This window comes from Acanthochromis polyacanthus, chromosome 16, assembly GCF_021347895.1.
Source record: "Acanthochromis polyacanthus isolate Apoly-LR-REF ecotype Palm Island chromosome 16, KAUST_Apoly_ChrSc, whole genome shotgun sequence".
In the NCBI taxonomy this organism is placed as follows: domain Eukaryota; kingdom Metazoa; phylum Chordata; class Actinopteri; family Pomacentridae; genus Acanthochromis; species Acanthochromis polyacanthus.
In genome coordinates, this window is record NC_067128.1 from 27,400,631 (window position 1) to 27,421,934 (window position 21,304).

At 38.2% G+C, this 21,304-nt stretch overlaps 1 protein-coding gene across 4 annotated transcripts in view; it reads left to right on the forward strand.

Annotated features, from left to right (window-relative positions):
- Positions 1 to 19,850, forward strand: part of slc5a6a (solute carrier family 5 member 6a) — a 32,867-nt gene extending 13,017 nt beyond the window's left edge. For all 4 annotated transcript variants that reach the window (XM_022216211.2, XM_022216190.2, XM_022216201.2 and 1 more), the window contains exons 5-18: positions 611 to 676; positions 1,547 to 1,598; positions 1,777 to 1,844; positions 3,106 to 3,260; positions 3,399 to 3,539; positions 3,626 to 3,755; positions 3,905 to 3,993; positions 8,630 to 8,742; positions 9,820 to 9,887; positions 10,194 to 10,280; positions 10,428 to 10,612; positions 11,631 to 11,734; positions 13,011 to 13,132; positions 13,217 to 19,850. In XM_022216211.2, coding sequence (XP_022071903.2) covers positions 611 to 676; positions 1,547 to 1,598; positions 1,777 to 1,844; positions 3,106 to 3,260; positions 3,399 to 3,539; positions 3,626 to 3,755; positions 3,905 to 3,993; positions 8,630 to 8,742; positions 9,820 to 9,887; positions 10,194 to 10,280; positions 10,428 to 10,612; positions 11,631 to 11,734; positions 13,011 to 13,132; positions 13,217 to 13,417 — 1,581 coding nt within the window. In that variant the 3' untranslated portion in view covers positions 13,418 to 19,850. The remainder of the gene's footprint in view (positions 1 to 610; positions 677 to 1,546; positions 1,599 to 1,776; positions 1,845 to 3,105; positions 3,261 to 3,398; positions 3,540 to 3,625; positions 3,756 to 3,904; positions 3,994 to 8,629; positions 8,743 to 9,819; positions 9,888 to 10,193; positions 10,281 to 10,427; positions 10,613 to 11,630; positions 11,735 to 13,010; positions 13,133 to 13,216) is intronic.
- The last annotated feature ends 1,454 nt before the right edge of the window (positions 19,851 to 21,304 follow it).

A 21,304-nucleotide genomic window follows, 5' to 3' on the forward strand; every position in this document is an offset into this window, starting at 1 on the left:
GTGTAACTTGTGACTTTGAATCCATTTTTTGGGAGGCTCAGAGGGTTAAATCACAGCAAGCACTCATAGTTCAACTTGACTGCACTACTGGTGGAGTTATGACATGTTATGTATTTTCTTAAATATTTTTTAATTGTAATATCCCCTCTCTTCTGTCTGCATTCTTTTGTGTTTTACACTCTTCCAACACACTTTTCTCCTACTTTTCCTGTCTTTGGTTTTTTCAAGTATGATCTCAGAGCTTAACATTTTTATCTATCTTCTTCTTTGTCTTGTCCTTGACGTTTTAACGTCCAAGGGGAATAAATAATATCCTTGTCTTAAGACTCAACATCTGTAAGGGTTCTTTATCTGTAGTCAGACTTGTTCTTGGTCTCATGACTCTCAAGGACACTGATCAGTCATTTGCCAGAGAACTACTGTAATAATGAACATCCTTTGGACAAAATTATCTGGCTTTGATGATCAGAACCTAAACTGACAGTTCTGATCCTGAACCACCACCATGCTGACTATATATTGCTGAGTGTCTCTGAGATGATATGTAATCAGACTTTTGATTTTTGTTCTTTTGTGTTTTGTTTTTTCTTTCACATTCTTTCCTCAACAGTATCTGGAACTGCGTTTTAACAAGACGGTTCGCATATGTGGGACTGTGACCTTCATCTTTCAGATGGTATATTTGTCTGCTGCATATTTTGTGCATTTTTTGGCGTCAAAGTAATATGTTATATGCAGCTACATAGTTAATACTTAAGCGAGTTGAGAGTAATGTAATAGTCATTTATTGCAAGTTGTCCTTTAGTAGAGACTGAAAGTGATTAAATATCAAAGGTTTATACTTGCCAATAAAAACATAATTCGACCTTTGTTAACTTGATGTTCATCCATAGTATCTTTTTGATTGGAGACATAATCAGTTACTTGAATAGAAAATGTGTGTGTAGTGTAATAGCCAGATGTGACACAGCAGTTGATTTTAAATCAATAACAGACCAAAGAATGCCCTCATTGGCCATTCATTTATCAGTCGGCCTTGCAAATGTCTCGGTGACCCTTGTAAAGTCTCTATCATTGTTTGAGTCCTTTCTTTTATGAGCTTAACAGGATCTTCTTCAGTGAGAGCGTTATCAGTGTTCACTAACATCTTGCACTTTCCCAGTCATTTAGTTTGTTATTCTCAAAGCAAATTAACAGAACAGACAATCCCTTAAACCAAAGGGTGAGATAGGTGTAGATAGTAATTAGTAGTGGGTTGCTAAAAGACTGCTTTATGTCTTCTTTAGAAAATAATGTACAAACTTGTGTTAAACTACTCCAGGCCTTCAAATCAAACTTCAGCTCAGCCACATATTTGTAGCATCAAGTACAGCATACTTATTTAAATCTATGTTTCACGTTCCTCTAAAAAGTTGCTGTTTTTAATTTTATTACAGTTGCGTAAAGTATAATCTGATGTGAGCCATTTAGCTCCAAACGCGTTATTTGACCTCTGCTCTGTTTTGGTGAGTATTCTGGTTCTGCAGTGTGTTCTCTGCCTCTGCAGGTCATTTATATGGGAGTTGTCCTGTATGCTCCAGCACTGGCTCTAAATGCAGGTAAAAATATGAGTAGCACACATTAATCCCATATTTGATGCACAGGAGAGTCGAAAGTTATGGATGATATTGGATGAACCATGTTTTGTGCAGTTTTACAGGAGAATGAATGTTACCTAAATGGTTCAGTAACCTGCTGTGAGGTGTTTGGTAATATTTCCACTCTGTTCATTTGTAGTGACTGGATTCAACCTATGGGGAGCAGTGCTGGCCATGGGATTAGTGTGCACTTTGTACACTGCTCTGGTAGGTCACTTAACTGATAATTTAAACAAAGATTAAAAAAAGTTTGATCACCATTAATACAATTTTTTTAAATGTGGTGTGTGTGTATATATATATTTATTAAAAATATATCAAAGCTGAGCCTTGTGAAAGACAGAAAGTTTAGAGCACTCAAGGAGTTTCTTTAGCAGAAATGGACAATCCAGATTGATGTGTGCTTTTCCCAAATCATCCAACTGTTCTTGATTGTAAAATCTTCTGTTATTTATTTTCTATCATCATCTATTACTCTAGGAACTTGGATATTGCTCATTTCTTTTGTTGCACACCTTTACAAGATGGTTCAAAATGCTGGTGAATAAAAGGGTCATTCCAGAATTGGAAGACATTTGTGCTTCAACCTTTTTTGAAAAATAAACCTTATATAATTTTCTGCTACATATTCATAATCTGTAATAAACTATCAAAAGCTTGATTGGCCCAGCCTGCACATCATTGGCAGATTTTTTTTTTTTACACATTTTATTTGTTGTTTGCTAATCCTATTTTAATCAGTTACTGGGGTGCTAATCCATGCTAGTGTTAGCATTTTTTTTCAGGGGTGGAAGCTAGATATTTAGCTAGCTGTTATTGCTGACCAAGAGGACAAACTTACTGATGGAAAAAGTTAAACTAATTTGTCTTATCCTGATAATATGAAGTAGCGTGACATTCAATCAATGCTGACAATGCTATGAAAAATAGAAGAGGGGCACATAGCTTTGCTCTAGCCATTCTTTTGGAAAACAGTTTGTCACTTCCAGCATATCATGTGATTCACTGTTTTGTTGTTCTTCTACTATGCTAAAAAGGTCATGGTAACAGGGCTGTGTGCATGTTGTGGGACACATGTTCCATACACAATAATTATTATTTAATATATTGATTAAAACAATGTTCCCACAATTACAAGAGACATTTGTGAAAAAAAATACCAAAAAACGGATATTTAAATTTTATTTTAAGTGTTTTATTTGAGATTCAATTTAGTAATCAGGGAGGTGGAAAAAGAGAAAAATGACATTTTTGGGTGTACTCCTAGACTTATTTGGTATTTAAAAAAATAAAAATAAAAAAATTCTACCATTCTTTTCTCATAGCTTTTCATTTTTTTTGATTTGGTCTCAGGGCAAGTAAATTTACACAACAACTGCATGTTTTGTATTTTGTGCGCTAATTATTTGAAATTTGATGGGTGGGACATTTTGGAATGACCCATAGCCCCTGTGCTTCTGTCTCCCAGGGGGGCCTGAAGGCAGTGATTTGGACCGATGTGTTCCAGACAGTGGTGATGTTTGCTGGCCAACTGGCCGTCATTGTGGTGGGGGCCAGTCAGGCAGGAGGTATAGCAGAGGTCTGGAAGAAGGCCACCAATGGCAGTCGCATTTCTGGACTAGAGTGAGTGGTAGTATGTTTGAGTTAATTTTGACTCTTTTCCTTTAAATGTTGTAGTGAATAAAAGTAGAAGCAGAGACTCTTTTCTTTCTGGAATCCGTATTCCCGTGTTTATGTTGTATTTATTCTATGTCCGTGCAGCTTGAACCCAGACCCTCTAGAGCGCCACACCTTCTGGACGCTTGCTGTCGGAGGAATCTTCCTGATGTTGGCCCTGTACGGTGTCAACCAGGCCCAGGTCCAGAGATACCTCAGTTCGCGCACAGAGAAAGAAGCTGTCATGTGAGTGTCATCAGGGTCTCACAGCATGCTCTGCTACCAACCACAGTATAAAAAGTAGAAAACGCTCACCTTGTGTCTCCTTCCAGGTCCTGTTATGTAGTTTTCCCCTGCCAGCAGATCGTCCTGTGTTTGGGTTGTATGATGGGTCTGGTCATGTTTGCTCGCTATGGAGAGGACAGTCCTCTGGATCAGGGCTACGTCAAGACTAATGACCAGGTGAGCGCTCATTTGTCTTCATGTTTGAACAGTGTCAGTAGATTATTTAGTCATGGATGATCTAATGTTCTTACGCTTTGGATATTCCTCATTTGTGTTTTTCTCTGTGGCTCTGTTCGTGCATCAAAATGTTGACTTTCTTCGTGCAGATGGTGCTGTATTTTGTGATGGATGTGTTCAGGGGCCTGCCCGGGCTGCCAGGACTGTTTGTGGCCTGTCTCTTCAGTGGAGCTCTCAGGTATGATCAAAGGTTGCAAATTTGGAAGTAAAGGAAGTTGAATGCCGTAGTTATATCCAGGTTGGTATAACTACAATTGTTGAACCACCTGGTTGTCACAGCGTGTTGTTTAGCTGATCTGCATTATTTATAATCCTTGGCTTAAACCCAAGAATCTTTTACTTATGAACCCTGGCAAAAGCAAACCTGACTGGCAGAGGCTACATTATTTTATGTGCAGAGTATAAAAAAAAATCAAGCAGCTGTTATCCATTAATTTTACTGTTATGTGGTTTTTTTCTTTCAGAAGCCCATTTTTAGCACACACCGGTAACAGTTTGCCAAACCATTCCCTCCTTTCAGTGAATCATTTAAATGACTGTGTTTGTCTTACGCTAAATTTTAATTTTATTTTATCACTTTTACATGCACAGACATTGCCTGCTCTTTGGCAAGTGATTTTTAAGATGTGACTTATTTGTACATCAATTAGTAAGTTTGCCTTTTAGATATTCTCGTTAAGATTTACGGTAATATGAAATCCCACTATGCTGTTTGGTGAACGTGAAATACATGCATTTATTGTTTACAAAAAATTCTTTAACTGTGGCATCCATGCACTGTCCTGAAAGCATGTGTTGTCCAGGTTTAAAATCCCGGTTGTCATCTAAAGTTAAGAAGAGTTTGGGTGGGCCAAGTTTTTCATTCTTCCTTTAATTCTAAAAGCCGGGGGGTTGCAATTCTGTTGCACAAGAGACTGCCTTTCAAATTAGAGAAATGTTTGAAGGACTCTGAGGGTAGATATGTCTTACTTTCAGGTTTCTTATATGGTGAGAAGCTCACTCTGGGGTGTATTTATTCCCCCAATACATTTGAGGCCTCCTTTTACTCCAAGCTATTCGCAGACTTATCCTCTATTATTTCACCTCTTGTCATTATTGGTGGCGATATGAACACTTGTCTGGAGCCAGAGTTGGATCATAACCCCGTGAAAACTGCACAGCCTTCCAAAATGGCTCGAGCTGTACGTGAGTTATGTAATGATCTTACCTTATTTGATACATGGAGGACCATGCACCCCAAAATGAAAGCTTTTACCTTCTTCTCCCGCCCACATAATTCACTTTCAAGAATCGACTATTTTTTCTCTTCTAGGCAGGCTTTGGATAGAATCAGGGCTTGTGACATTAAACCTACAACTCTATCAGATCACTCATCTGTTAGTTTAGCACTTATGCCACCCTACTTTGACCCATCAATGCGACACTGGCGACTTAATCCAGCATTGTTAAGTAATCCAAAATTCCTCTCTCTATTGGAGGAGGAACTGACTTGCTTTTTCTCTGTTAATGATACCCCTGATGTCTCAGCTTCCACAATCTGGGAGGCTGCAAAAGCCTATATAAGAGGGGTCGCTATTTCATTCACCTCAGCTAAGAGAAAGGAAGCCATCAAACAACAACTAGTGCTGGAATCACAGATTTCTGATCTCGAGAGGGAGTTTAAGCGCTCCCTCTCTGGGTCAGTTTTGCAGAAATTAGAGGCAGCACGCTCAGCCCTGGATAATCTTCTCACAAAAAAAGCAGAAACTGCAGTCTTCTATGCTAAACATCGTCTCTTTGAATCTGCTAACAAGCCAGGGAGACTTTTAGCTTGCCTGGCAAAAGGCAGGGCTGAGTCTAATGTGATACCTTCATTGAAGGACAGTAGAGGTGTGAGTCATTTTGAAACCAGACACATGGTTAATATTATGAAAGGTTATTACCAAACATTATACTCTCCAGAATGTCATGACTCCTCCAGAGACCAGGCTAAATTTTTAGATCATATAAATTTACCAACTTTAGATGCAGAGAGCAGAGACAGTTTATGTCGCCCTATTACTAAAGAGGAGGTTCTGGCTACAATTAAATCCCTGCCAAGTGGCAAAGCACCTGGCCCTGATGGGTTTGGCCCTGAATTTTATAAGAAAATGGCTAGATTAGTTGTGGATCCTCTTACTAGGATGTACATAGAATCTTTCGAGCGGGGCACTCTGCCTGAGACTCTTAATTTAGCCAATATCTCACTTATCTTAAAGAAAAACAAGCCATCAGATTGCTGCTCTTCCTACATACCGATAAGTCTGATGGGAGTAGACTGTAAGCTGTTGTCAAAAATTCTTGCCAGGAGATTGGAGAACCATTTACCTGCCCTGATCAAACCTGACCAAACTGGTTTCATTAAAAATAGGTTCTCGCACTCAAACGTTAGACGTCTCTTAAATGTGATACAACATGCACACTGTAGTCAAGAAAGAACTCTTTGTGTAGCATTGGATGCAGCCAAAGCTTTTGACAGGGTGGAATTTGACTACCTTTTTGAAGTTCTTAAGAGGTTTGATCTTGGACCTGAATTTATTGGGTGGGTGAAATTGCTGTACAGCGCCCCCATGGCGAGAGTACTAATCAATGGTTGTGCATCTGAGGCTTTTCACCTGGGTCGAGGAACGAGGCAAGGGTGTCCCCTGTCTCCCCTCTTGTTCTCTTTAGCCATTGAACCACGAGCCGAGGCCATAAGGTGCGCCGCTGAGATTACTGGAGTAACCCTTAACGGAAGGGCACATAAGATTGCACTTTATGCGGACGACGTTATTCTCTTCTTAACTCAGCCAGAAACCTCGATTCCTGCACTTGTTAAAATCATAAATACTTTTGGAAACTTCTCTGGATACAGGATCAGTTATGAAAAATCTGAGGCACTGCCATTGGGGAATTTTGGGGATAAAAGTGCTGTTGATAGTTTTCCCTTTAAATGGTCTGACTCTGGCTTCATATATCTTGGTATTAAAGTATCTGGTAATCTAAAGGATTTATTTAAGCTTAATTTTCTTCCTATCCTTGTTGAAATCAAGAGAGACTTGGTCAGGTGGTTTGACCTTCCTCTCTCTTTACTAGATAGAGTTAGCTTAATAAAAATGAACATCCTCCCAAGGATCTTATATCCAATGCAAATGCTCCTCCTGAAGATTAATAAATCAGTTTTCTCTGACCTTGATAAAGCTATCATAAAATTTATTTGGCATGGGAAAAAAGCACGTCTTAGCCTGAAAATACTGAAATTGCCGAGAGAGAGGGGTGGTCTATCAGTGCCAGATTTTACTCTTTACAACTGGGCTTGCCATTTACGTATAGTGTCTGAATGGCTGAGGTATTATCTTGAGTACAGGCATGAGGCCCATATTGATACCTGGCACTGCCCCTCTTTATCTCCAATTAGCCTTGTGACAAGTGAAATATCCTCTCTGCCACCAGAGGTACGTAACAGCCCAATTTTATTAAATACAATCAAAACATGGGAGAAAATCATGAGATTTACTAGACGGAAGGCCTCCTCTTCTGTATTACATCCACTCATAAAAAAACCAGGCCTTCCCTCCAGGACTAGGATCAAGTTTATTCCAAACTTGGCATGAGCATGGTGTTAGGATTGTCGGAGACCTGCTTGAGGAAGATACCCTACTGTCTTATGAACAACTCAAGGATAAATTTAATCTACCCTCTAAACATTTTTATGGTTATCTTCAGGTCAGACATTTTATTCACCTTTTTGATAAGCCAGAAAACCAGCCTATGGCCTCAGATATTGACCTTTTTCTGTTGCAATGTCGCCTGAAGAAAAAATTCATATCACATGCCTACAGGAAATTGCAGTCACTCAACTTACTAAATATAAACAAAGTCATACATTTGTGGAAGAGGGACTTGGGGATGGAAATTGGGGAGGAGGCATGGTCAGACGCTGTGAAGTCAGTGGGGAAAACTTTTTTATGTAACAAAATATCAGAAAATCAGTACAGAATACTGCACAGATTACAGCGTACACCCCAATCGCTTAATTCATTTTACCCTGAGGCGTCTCCCCTCTGTGGAAAGTGTAGTAAAGAGATCGGATCTTATATACACTGTATTTGGAGCTGTCCCCTGATATTTAAATTCTGGGAAAAGATATCAAAAGAAATTAACTTGATCTTTGGCAGAACGATACAAATGAATCCGGGTTTATTTCTGCTCGATATCAAAAGGGATAAAATTCTATTGACGAATGCTGAGCAAAAACTCCTGAGCAAACTTACTTTATTGGCTCGAAGATGTATTCTGTTTCAATGGATAAAGCCCAGACCTCCATCTGTTAATCAGTGGTATACAGAAATCTTTAAAATTCTCCCATTGGAACGTTTGAGCTCAGTTTTAAAGGAGGATGGAAAGTCTTTTGACAGATTGTGGGGATGCTTTCTCAACCACCTCCCAGATTATACAGCAGATCTAATACGTAAAGGTTACCATGAGGTGGACTGGCGCCCTGCTTTTCTCTCCTAGAATTCATAGGACCCTCCCTCGTGTATCCCCTTTTTGAGATGCTCTGATCTATTTAACTTCCTCCTCCTCTGGTGTGGGCTTCCTCTTTCTATTGGTGGCGTCTTGCCTCAGTGTTGCGGGAATACAATTTTCTACTGTGTAGTCATGTGTGATTTCTTACAGTCTGTATTTTGCTCATACTACTCATCTTTGTCATGTATGTTGTATTTTTATTCATGTGTTAAAACCTAATAAAATGTTTTGGGAAAAAAATAAAATAAAATCCCGGTTGTTCACTCAATCCTCTTTTTCTCCCTCAGCACCATCTCGTCAGCTTTCAACTCCTTAGCAACAGTAACTATGGAGGACCTGATTAAACCCCATTTTCCAAATATGACTGAAACCAGGGCCACACTACTGTCCAAGGGACTAGGTAAGACAAGTGATTTAATAATTTTTTAAAAATGTATTTATTTACCTGAAGCATACTGTGCATTTTCAAATGGGTTTGTTTTATTTTTTTGAAGCATATGGATGAGGGCTGATGTTAGAGAGTGCAAAAGATGTTTAGCTTTCTAACAGATCTGTTGGACTGTGTTTATTTCATATTAACCCTCTGAACTCCAAGCAGTTTGTCGTTAGTCTCACTGTGGGCTCCTTTTTCACTGCAGTATAAAGTCCTGCACCTTTTTAGAAACAGCACAATTATGACTAGAAGTGGAGAGGACTCTGAAATGTCTTTTGTCCGGTATGATACAGTTCTAAAGCTATAAATCATAACAAAATGAAAGTTTAATTTCTTGGGTTATTTATTTTGCAAAAAATTTAAAAAACACAGAATGAACATTTTCTTCAGGAGGTTTTAATAATACTGAAAAAATAACTACTTAATTCAATATTTAGTTAGTTGCATTTTTCCAGTGTTTCTATGCTTGTTTCCTGTCTACACAATGTAAACACAGCCTGCCACAGAATTTTCTTGTTTTAGAGTCTGTTTAACACAAACAGTATATTTTTGTCATTTCTTTTAAATGAGACTTAGAATGAAAGGATTATGCTGAAATCTTATGATGTTACGTGTGGGTTTCGTTACATTTTCTGGCACATCATAGTCGAACAATTGGAGAAGCTAAAAATCTTTCTGTTTTTACTGTTTTTCACTCTAATAAATGGTAGAAATTTGTCAATTTTTAAGAAATTGCATGGCTTGTAAACCAGCCAGCAGGTTTTGGATTAAGGCTAATTTAGATTGACAACACAAAAAGAAACCTTGCTGTTTTACAAGACTGGTTCACATGTTTGTTTGTGGTGTGTTTGTAAAGGTTAAACAATAGTTTACATTTCTAGCGACATGCCTACATGTACTGCTGTAGGTTGTATTCTCTTACAGATTTAATATGGTTGACTGTGTGACTTGTAATTGGCATTTTATTTGTGCTCCTGATTTGTTACTGGCAGTAAAGCAGCAGTTTTGACTACAATATATTTTTTTTCTTTTTGTGTTCCACAGCTTTGGTTTATGGGCTAGTGTGTCTGGCTATGGCCTACATTGCCTCCATAATGGGATCTGTGCTGCAGGTAACTAACTGAATTCATGGACAACAATGACTTAAAGCATAACCAGCTCTTTAATAACGGCAACACAGAGATACAAAGTTAGTCAGAGATTGAAATATTTCAGATATCCTCCTGCCTAATAAACATTTGTATCAGAAACAAACATACTTTTGAAAACTTCTGCTCATGTGTAATTAAATTCATAGCTTCAAGACAAAAATTCCGAACTTTTTTGTGGTAGTATCTGTGCATCTGTACAACAAACGTCAGCATCTCAGAGAAATGGTTTCTCATTGCATTGGTTGCTCTGTGTTCTCGTGCCCTCAGGCAGCCTTCAGTATCTTCGGGATGGTGGGTGGTCCTCTGCTGGGACTCTTCTGCCTGGGAATGTTCTTCCCCTGGGCAAACCCCATTGTGAGTCCTACTACAGCTTAGGGAATTTATTCAGTGTTTTTAGGCTTCTGTGTTTTTCTTCTTATTACACTCATAAATCAGTTGTGAGAATAAGGGAGTTTCTTTTATCCCTCTGTTCTTCCCACCTCTTGTCTCTGCTTCTCTCAGGGTGCGGTGGTTGGGTTAGTAGCAGGTCTTGCCATGGCCTTCTGGATCGGGATCGGCAGCTTTGTGATGCGCATGTCTGGTTCCACACCAGTTCCTCCCCTCAACACCACTGCCCTTCCACCATTTGATAACATGACTACCACTGTCATGACCACACTGCTCAGCGCCACAACAGCCAAGCCAAGGTAACGCATGGCATCCCAAGAAGAACCTCTGTTTGTGATGAGCAGTTACATGACCTTAGGTTTGCCATGTGAGGCGGAGGTTGCAGATTAAATGGCTCCAGATGGAGAATAGAGCAGAATTCCTCCATTGTCATTTCAAAGGGTTCAACAAATGTAGCAGTAATCATGTCAGTGCAACGGTAAAAAAAAGCTTTATTTTGACATGTTCAAATACAAAAATATACTGAAAATTATTGTTGTTATTGTGCTATATTCGAAGCCAATACTTAGTATACTTGGGCCTCAAACAGGAGAATTGTGACTAGTAAGTTTGTCACTCAGCTGTAGGCTGTTAATGCTGTAAATTAAGCCTGTGATTAATTATCTCACTGAAACTTTATTATGACAGAATTCAGCTGTATTCTCACTATACTTATGTAGCACTTTTCTGCCTTGTCTAATAAATAATTGAATTAGTGATAACACAAAATTATTCTGAACAAAAAATCAATACAAAAGTACATTTTAATGTTCATTATTCAATGATCATAATTCAATGCATGTAGTTCAAGATAGGCTATTTGATGTATCTAGATCAGTTTTAATACAGTTGTAAAACTGATGTTGCTCTTCTGAATACTGCTGAACATTTACAGAAATGTAGTGACTTGTAGCAATGTAAAATGTACATACAAAATGTAGTTCTGTTTAAATATGTGCAGGTTCAGTGTATAAATAAAAGATGCATTTGGATGTTAACATGAAAATTCAGTATGTACATGCAATTTGCACTTGATATTGTAGATATTTTCAGATTCTTTAAATGTAAAAGGCAATGTAGTGCTGATAGTTACTGACTGACCTCTGCTAGCTTCTGTTCAACAATTTAATCAGTGTTACTCAACTCGGTGTTTTCAGTTGTTGGTTAATATGAGAGGATGACAACAGATAGAGGAAGCGGTTTGTTTTTCTCATCCTCTGTGCATAACAGGTGTATATTTGCTTTTTTTGTCCTGCTTCTCTTTCATCCCTCTCTCAGGCCGACGGGTGTTGAGGCGCTCTACTCGTTGTCCTACATGTGGTACAGTGCTCACAACTCGGCTACTGTGGTGGTTGTGGGACTGATAGTCAGCTTCCTGACGGGTAAATACACGGAGCTCAGTTTACAACACTTTTGTTTCTTTACCCCATAATCTCTCCTTAGTTACACTACGATAAAACATTTACTTTGACTGTCTATAGCATGTAAAGGTCTGTGAAACAGTGAAGGGCAAGTCAATTTATGTGATGAAAGTGAACTTACAGAGAGGGAAATAAGTATATGATCCCCTGGATATTTCATAATTTCTACCATATACAAAAAAAGTGAGCTGTCTCTAAGTTTAATAGTAGTTATATTTTAACTATTAAAAGACAGAATATCAACCAAGAAATCCAGAAAAACACATTATGTAACCATTCTAAGTTAATTTTCAATTGATCAAGGGAACTAAGTGTTTGATCCTCTCCCTATCAGCAAGAATTCCATTTTCCACAGATTGGTTGTGTGACCAAGAGGCACACATAACCGCCTGTTCTGCTTCAGAAACTAATTCTCTGCACTGGTTGCGTGTACATGTGTGAAAGAGGCCTGTTCAAAGAATCACACTTTGATCTTCAACCTCACCGCTATGGTACATGTTGTGCTTTTCTAGATTTTTTTCTTGATATTTACGGTTAAAATAAACCTACTAAATCATGGAATATACAGGGAATCAAATACTTATTTCCCTCACTGCAAATGCTGCTACTTGTTACCGAGGTCTTTGGAGATTTTGTTTTTAGCTAGCAGCAGGTTTTAACGATGTTAACCTGTCATTTTACCACTTTAGTCCATATCTGTTAGCAATTAGTTTGATCAATTAGCAAGTGGTGCACAGGAATTCTACTGCTTTTCATCAAGTGCCACTAAGACTGTCTTTTCTACATCTTCATTAAATAATCTTTTCAATTATTGGATGTAGTGCTGTGAACTTTTGTGCACAGAATCAGTTACAACAACTCTGATGTCCTTACTTTTCAGCTTATGGCATCATCAGGTCGAAACTTGGATTATAACCAAATACTGTACTTGTGGCACTCCAATCAGCCACAGCTGAACTTTGTGTTTTGTGCTATTTCGCAAATATGCTAAACGGACGCAGCAAATTCGGCAAACATCACACCAGTTAAACATGAACACGTTAGAATTATCATCAAAATTATTTTAGCATGTTAGCTCAAGTACACATCTGAGAACTACCAGCTTGTCTGTAAACTCTTATTTTGAACTAGTTTGTTGAAGAAATGTTGTTTGAATATGATCTCATTTCAGTAATCTGTTCATCTTGCCTCACCTGTATTTCCTTCCGAGCTCATAAACCGCTGTCTTGTCCATTAGGTCCTATGAAGGAGAAGGAACTGACACCAGGTACAGTTTTTCCGGTCCTCGGCACGCTGCTCTTCTTTCTGCCTGAACGCTACAGAGAGAAGCTCTGCTGTGTCACTCCTCTGGCTCAGAAGGTAACCTCATATTTACACTTCATTTCCCCATTTTTTTCTATCATATCATGCGCTTTCAACAGTCTCTCTGCCTTTGTCAACCAGCCCAAAGAAATCAGCTCACAGCCTTATCAAATGGCCAAGAAAGACAGCAACGGAGCAGCGTACTGCAAAGAGGACACAGTCACAGAGGACAAGGAGGCAGAAAGCGACAAAGCACAAACCGAGGACGAAGATATGGAAACGAGGACCGCTCAGCCATCCTGCCAGCTTACGGCTCACACGGTTCAGGAGACGGCCTTGTGATTCTTCTTTCTCCTCCTTGGAAAGCGCACAAGATGCACACAAACACTTTCACCCTAACTGCGGTACCATCCAGTCCCTCATAGGCAGGGCAACAGAAGTTCACCACAAATGAAAGGTTCTTGAAGACCTGCAGCAGAGTTTTGTTGTTGCTACCGCGTCAGTTAAATTGGATGAAGGAGCAGACTTATTGATTGCAGTATCCATGCGGGGAGGAAAGCTGTTTTATCAGCACCTGCTCACAAGTAATCTCAAACAAAAAAGAAAACGACTTGAAATCAACTTCTGTCAGGCTGGAACTGTGCATTTGAAGCCCTAACGGCAGCAGTGTGAAGAAGTTCGTCAGTCGTTTTTAGTGACGCTGACCACACTTGGAGTGCACACACAGGTTTTCATATCTGTCCAGATGTGTGCAGTTTGAAACTCAGACTGCTGTCGTGCACAATGAGCTGCTCTGTTTTGACAAAAAAACAAAAGAATCAGGTAGTTAATAGATGCAAGATGTAATATGTGTTATTTTTGTAGAGAAGATGGAACTACCAAATCCCAGAATATGAAGAAAATATAATGTAAAAATGTCGGGAGAACTTTAACGGAGGGCATGTGCTACTGTGATAGTGTAGTGTCTTTACATGGCCTTGGTTTAATACTAATAGTCGCCTTCTAGCTGCTTATATGGATGTCTAAATCGGAGTCCATGAAAGCAAAGCTGTGTATTCAGATGAGGGCAGAGATGGCATCTCGTGGTGGCAGTAAATCCTCATCTACCATTACATTGTTGCTACAAACAGAAAAGAAAACTACCCTGTCAGTGTAATCAGAAGAGCTTAATATGTTCCTTTTAAACTAGTGCACGTCACACAGACTTTACTCCTGTCATCCAGGGTTTTTTGCGGAGTAATATACATAGTTAACACTCCAATTGGACATACAAATGAAATCCGACACAGTAGACTGATAATGAGCGGTCTGGTTTCAGATACAGCCAGCAAATTTGAGCTTCTGAAGAAGATGGTGAGATAATTGTCAAAAATATACAACCAATAGTTCAGTTTCTTTTCCCTGGAAACAATACTCGCATGTGGTTTTGTTTAGAGTTCCTGTATAGAAGAGTTGCGACAACTGGGGATTTGACGCCATTTTGTTTCCATTCACTGTGCCACGTACTAATGCACCCGTGACTGTGTGTGTACTTGCTTAGCGCGCTGTGTTTTATTTGGATTTTTACATTCTAAGCTTTCTAGTCATCGTTCAAAAGTAAAAAAGGATGATTGCTTATCAATAGTAATGTTTTTTTTTTTTTTTTTACAATTTAGAGAACAGATTTGTGTATGAAGACAGGAGAAACGGAAAGGGGGAAGGGACACTTATGTAGACTCATTTGAGCAATGCAAAATAATTTGCTTCGGCATTCTGGTATATCAAATTGTAGGTTTTTTTTTTTTTAATTTGGGTGGGGTTTTGGAGGTTTATTTTCATTTTATATATTTCAATCGGGACAGGAAAACAGGAGATGTACACCTGGAAGCTCCGATTGTAATCGTACCCAACAGTCACCAGTAACACATCTCCATGCATGAATATGGTCAAAGTCAAAATAACCACAACTGCCTAAAATCACATCAAACTTTTCTATCTGTCATTCACCCATACATCATAACATGAAAGTACATACATGGGACTAACCTGGCACAAAAACAATGATCAAGTCGGACTTTATTTTCCCACAGTTTCCTTCTTTCACGATCACTGGGAAACCTAAACATGTGGAATCCCTTCTCTGACCGATTTGTGCACCCAAAGGCACAATAGCCCGTCATTTTTCATGGAATTTAGGAAGCGTTGGAAGACCTGGAATTACTCTCTGCGGTGTAAACGTTAACAGGAAAACCCGACGTTCATGAATTGGAAACAAAATGGCGCCCCTAGGTCACGTGACCAAATTTTTTTGGACTCGTCATGTCGCAACTCTTCTATACAGGAACTCTCGTTATGTTGTTTCTTGAGAAAGAAAGATTACAGAAGCCATTTAAGTAATATATGAAAGAATTAGTTCACATTTTTAGTCTGTTTGAAGACGTAGTGATGGCCAGTTATGATTTAATCCTGAAATGATTTTTCTCATCTGTAATAGAGAACGAATTCCAGTTTCTGTGCAAACATCATTTCTAAAATTCAACTGAAGATCATGAGGGTTATGAGTTGCGTAAAAATATATAAATATCTGCTTGAGGTCAACCGATATGGTTTTATTCAGATACAAATTTATTTAATCTCAGAGCCAAATGATCGATATTTGGCACTTATAGACATCTGCTAAAATGTAAACACACATTCAAGCACAAGTTAGTTAAAATACCTTTTTTTTATTTTACTTTCACATGTTTATTGGAAGGAGAACTTTTCTGCATTCATCGGTCAGTGCTGATTGGCTGACATGTAACCAGTCAGATCGTGAGTACTGACTGCAGATGGAGAAAATCAGCAGATGGAGAAAATCAGCTGCATCAGAGCCAAAGTAGCACATTTTAAATGAACTTTTTATTGATCTGTCTAAAAAGAAAAAAAAAATGCAATAATCGAAAAATTATGAAGATCACATCTAATTAACTGTCGGTTGAATAATCATTCAACCACTAGTATCTTCCTGGTTGCTGTGTTTCAGCACAGAAATCATTTTGTACATCATTATGAGACAATGCTGAGCTGCAGTTGGAAGAATCATAACACGGCTTCCATTCCATGGCTGCAATCATGTCAGGAAGGAGTGTCTTTACCTCCAGTACTAAACCGAAAACTGCCAATACACAAATATAGGCATGTGAGCATTGTTTTAAGATGGATTAGGATTGATTCATTAGCTTTAAGGAAGCTATGCTTTAAAAGGTGCAACGGAAAAAGAGGATTGAATCTGTGGGTCAAGAGTTTGACTTTTAGGCATTTAGCATAATTCACAATCTACTAAGAAGACCAGGAAGCTGCCCACGATGCCAACCAGGAGTGTGTATAGTGTCTTTTTTAATTTTTATTTTAAAATACTCTTTGCGTAGTTGCCCTTTGTTTTAGTCTTGGTGAACATACCCAAAGCAGTTAAATCTGTCTGGATATGTTGATCATAGAGACTCCATGAAGTTATAAAGTGCCTCACTGACCGAATGTTTGTCGAGTTCGTGTTTGCAGCACACCATCATTAGATGTCTTTACTTTTTTCTAACTCTACATGGTTTAAGCACAAATAGTCTCCTAGATTCATGTAGAACATTCTTACAGTTCTTCATGGGTTTAACCTCTGCTCCCATCTGATGACAGTTCTGCTCTGAATCACACAGAAGCCATCTTGAACCTCTGAGAAGGACCTACTTAAGCTTCGCAAGGCAGTTACTTGACATATAAAGATAATTCAGTCATCTCTGGTAGTTCTTCTTTGAAGTGACCGTCTATTTTTCCTTTTTTTTTTTTTCCCTTTAAAAAAAATCAATTCAGGTTGTTGTCAGTGCCAGTATGTGATCAGCAGTGTGTGGTTTGAATACTCTGAACATCGTCGTCATGGCTTTTTGGAATCTGAGAATTCTTGATCCATCACCTTTATTTAAAAATTCATCCATTCATCGTGTCCGATGCCGTCGCGTGTCCAGTGTTTGGTGCCATCTGTGCCCTTGCAAATGGACCCCGTGTCCATGTTTTGTCATGTGACTGACTACATTTGCTCAGCCTGTAGTAACCAAACCAGTCTGTCATTTTTCCAAAGAGTTCACTGCAGTTTATGGAGAGTCCATCCGAACCAAACTGATGTTTACCTCCATCTCAGCTTAGAGGACTGTACTAGGAAGTCAGATTAGCGGGTTAGCAGGTATGTTGAGCTTTAAGTCAGAGTTTCAGTGTCTCGAAGGTGGTTTCCCCCCTCGCTAGAGCTCCCTTTTTACTGATGCTGTGGAGCTAACCTGGTCTGTAGCAGGTTCAGAGTTTCAGATTTAAATCAGCTGTAAGAAGCATTCCCCTTTAACGAAAGCATTTCTTGATCATTCTCTGATACAGATTCTCAGCTGAGGGAAAATGTTACATCCGCAAACCTGTTGGTCTCTCTAATGCCAATGCCATCAAACAAAGTCATGTCATTACAGTCTTGCTTGCTGTGGACATTGTATTGAAACGGAATCCTACAAGTATTTAGTTGGTGGTGCAGAGAAAGCAGAAAGAATGTTTTCATGTTTGGTCCGTTTAGCATACAAAGATTAGAAAACAGATTATTCTACTGGTATTTATTACAGAGAATATTCAGTCAGTCTTCCTAATTTCACTTTGATTTGGCCACATATTAAAGTAACATCCTGCATTCTGGGACAGAGTAAGACCTAAATACATTTCAATACAATATGTTTTAATGTATGAAGTTTAACAGCTTGAATGTGCAGCTGGCTGTTAGAAAGAAGCATCTTAGCTGTATTTATTGGTAAAATACTTATACTGCGCACAGTTTTCTACCAGTTGTAGCACTTTTTACAATAATTTTTATAGTCCTTGTTGCTCTCCATCATAACAACCTTTTGACTGAAGTAAGCAGAATGCCATCAGTTGATTTTGTGCCGAAGACGAGTCGGATAACCTGGGGAACAGCCACTTTTATGTAAACGTGCACCAAATCTAATGGAAAAAAAGTCTGATTTAACAAAGAAAGTTGATAACCACCTTCGTGCCATCTGTTATCGCTGACTGGAGCTTTGTTTTTTGTCGAGCCAACTTTGTCAAACTTTCTTCGTAGTGCAGTCCTCAGTAGTCGATAACCGTGTCTGTTGACATCTTGATAACTTCATGTCTCAGTTGCCTTACAAAGTACTTTAGAGTTCCTTTGCTGGAGTTGTATTTTGAGTCGAGGCCAGACAATCAAGCAACAGAAAGAAGTAGCACATCTCACTTATTTCAGATTAAAGATTAGACTCTCCAGACCGCTGTGTCCTCAGTGTGACGGAACATTGAGCTCTTTTACAGTCTGCTACAGAACCAGCATGCTTGTACCATCATCCCCACCCTCAAATACCTCAATTTTTATCCAAAGCATATAGAATATGAATCTCTTTCATATTATGTTTTGTTTTGTTTTTTTCCCCTTTGACCAATAGAACGTATATCTGAGGTCGTATTTGTATATTTTTGTAATTTCACACAAAGCCTGCACACATTTCAGGAAGTGAAATGTGTCTTTCTATATGCAAGAACCATGAAAAGTTGAGGTGAATGTGAAAGGCGAGGCAGAATTGGAAATGTAGCAGCCACCAAGTCATGGAAACGACCGGAACATAGTCATTTCTTTGAATATTATATTTTCAGAACACTAACACTCTTCACTGCTGACAACATTTCTCACATGAAATGTTTCAGTTACAGCACGTTTTTTTTTCTTGTTTTTTGTGCTGCATCCCAAATTGTCAAATTCACACGTATTCAAAATCTTTTAATGGTTCCTGAAGTTGTTGAACTACTTTATAATTGCATATGTCGATGTGTATTTTATTTATGATCGAATCTTCTCCTCCTTACCTGAAATTACTTGAAGTGTGTGCCTGTGATGTTAATGATACAGATTAAACCCTCTTTACTATGTGAGGGAACGTATTTCAAGAGCTGACACACTGTACTAATAACATTACTGCTGTTAATGTGTCATTAATAAGCCCAGACTGGGTGGAGCACTGTGATAATAATGAATACGAACACAGAGAATAAAGCACAATGAGGTCAGTATTCAGTAGTTCTGTATTGAAACAAACTGACTGAAGCCATCAGGAGGCAAGAAGCAGCTAAAATTCTCTGAAGTCATTTTAATGATAAAAATGTCAACTTGAGGTCTTCTATAAGTGTCATAAAAGCTCAATCTGTTGATCGGTGGCCTTTTTACGGTGACGCGGTGACCCAGCATGGCACTTAGTAATTTCCAGCAGCAATAAATATTGTTCTGAACAATATTTATTCTATTTGTTCTCCCATCTGCAAGAATTCTACCTAATGTGCATTCCAAAAAAATAGAAACCCCATAAGCACTGAAGTCGACATGACTCCTCTGCTTTGGCTGTGCCTTCATTTTGTGATAACGTCTTATTTTTATTTTTTTTAGATCCTGATGTACTTTTCGTATTTATCCCAGGCTATTGCCATGTTGCAATACGAGCTGAAACATCTGTCCAGGACTGGACCAAACCCACATTTCTGAATGAATGAATAAAGTCTATGGATGTAATCGCCTGTACTTCTGTCCCAGGACAGATGATGCTGATGGAAGAGTGTGACGCTGAAACTGGTGCATGCTCCTTTAATTCAGTGAAAGGCAAAGCTGACTATGTTTGAATCTGTTGTCATGTTTCACTGTTTGGATGTATGAATATCAGATTTGTAAGTTTGATGTACTTGAATTGAGACATTAAAAATGATAATGACAAATTCATCCGTCCACTGTGGTGTTACTGTGGCAAAAAAGGTTATCTGTGAGTTAGTGCCACCTAGTGGGGAATTGTTCAGGTCACTCCTAATTATGAAGACAGTATGAGTAATTCCATCTGAGATCATCAGATGTTCAGAACAATGTCTGCTCAACCATTTCTGATTTGCCAGAAATTTTTATAGCAGAAAATATGAACATTTCTGAAGACTTGTAGCAATTTTTAGCTTTGTATATCAACTATTTTTAAAGGTAAATTTTTAAAGATGGCCTGTTGACCCACTTTGAGCACTTTTTTTTATTGCATAACAAGATATGAGACTTTTCACAGTCTCAGGATGTGCCATTGATTCAGAATCTGCAATATTTGACAAGCAGATCAAATAATCTCTGAATATGGTTAAAGTGAAATATGAAAAGAAGAAAAAATATGAAGTAACATTTGGAGAACAATTTTGAAGCCATGTTCTACTTGGATTAGTCTGTCTCAAAATAATTTTGTTTTTGTGGTACAAATTGTCATGCCTGCTCAATCAAGCAGGTGTGGTAAGTTGTTAAAAAATGTTCCTTTTTTTTGTATTATTGTGATGAAAATAGTTGACTTCTGCATTATTCATTTTGTTCATGTGCTTAAGGATTAAACTTTTTTTAATATTTCAACTCGGTCCGTGTACGGAAATTGGATTTTCCGTTCTGAAACGGGTATTGAAAGTCAAAAAACGAGTGGTTATTTGATTGTCGTTTTAAAATGCAAAAAATAAAATTGAAATACAAGGCATTTTTCCTTTTCATTATTAAAAATGGATATAGGAATTCTTTTAAAAATGCTTTGATTTTCATTTTATATTTCCAATAACAAGAAAATAAAATCGGTAAGAGACAGAAACAAAAAAAGGTTTGTTTTTTCCCCCATACAGTCTATGGTTCTAAGTTTAACTCCAAGATTTTAAATACTTTCATTTATACAGCTTCTCGAAAGGCATTTTTAAAAACTTGGATTCTATGTCTTTCAGGTACAGTGTGACGTTTGTCTGCGGTGGTTCCACCGAATGTGTGTTCAAGGCCCACCAGCAGAAGAGGACTTCGTTTGTATTGCTTGTTAAAGTCCTGAGCTGGATGTATAGTGTCTAGAGTTGTAATTGTTAAATAGTTGGACCAATATGTTAGTTCTCTTTGTGATTTTTGTTATTTATCTTCAGCTGTATATACTTTTTTCCCTAAAAACAAATGGTAAGTGATTGTATTATTATTTATATAAGTTACTGGTAAGTTGAGTACTTTTAAGAGACATTGTTGTTATAACTGTTCAGTATTTAAGTATAAAACCATTTTTCTGCAAGATGCATTTTTTTATGTAACAATACGTACTTTTTAAAAAATTGTTTTATAAATTGAGCATTTTGTAAAACAAATTTTGCAATAAGAACAAATCAGGCTGAAATGTTGGTCCATCATCTGAG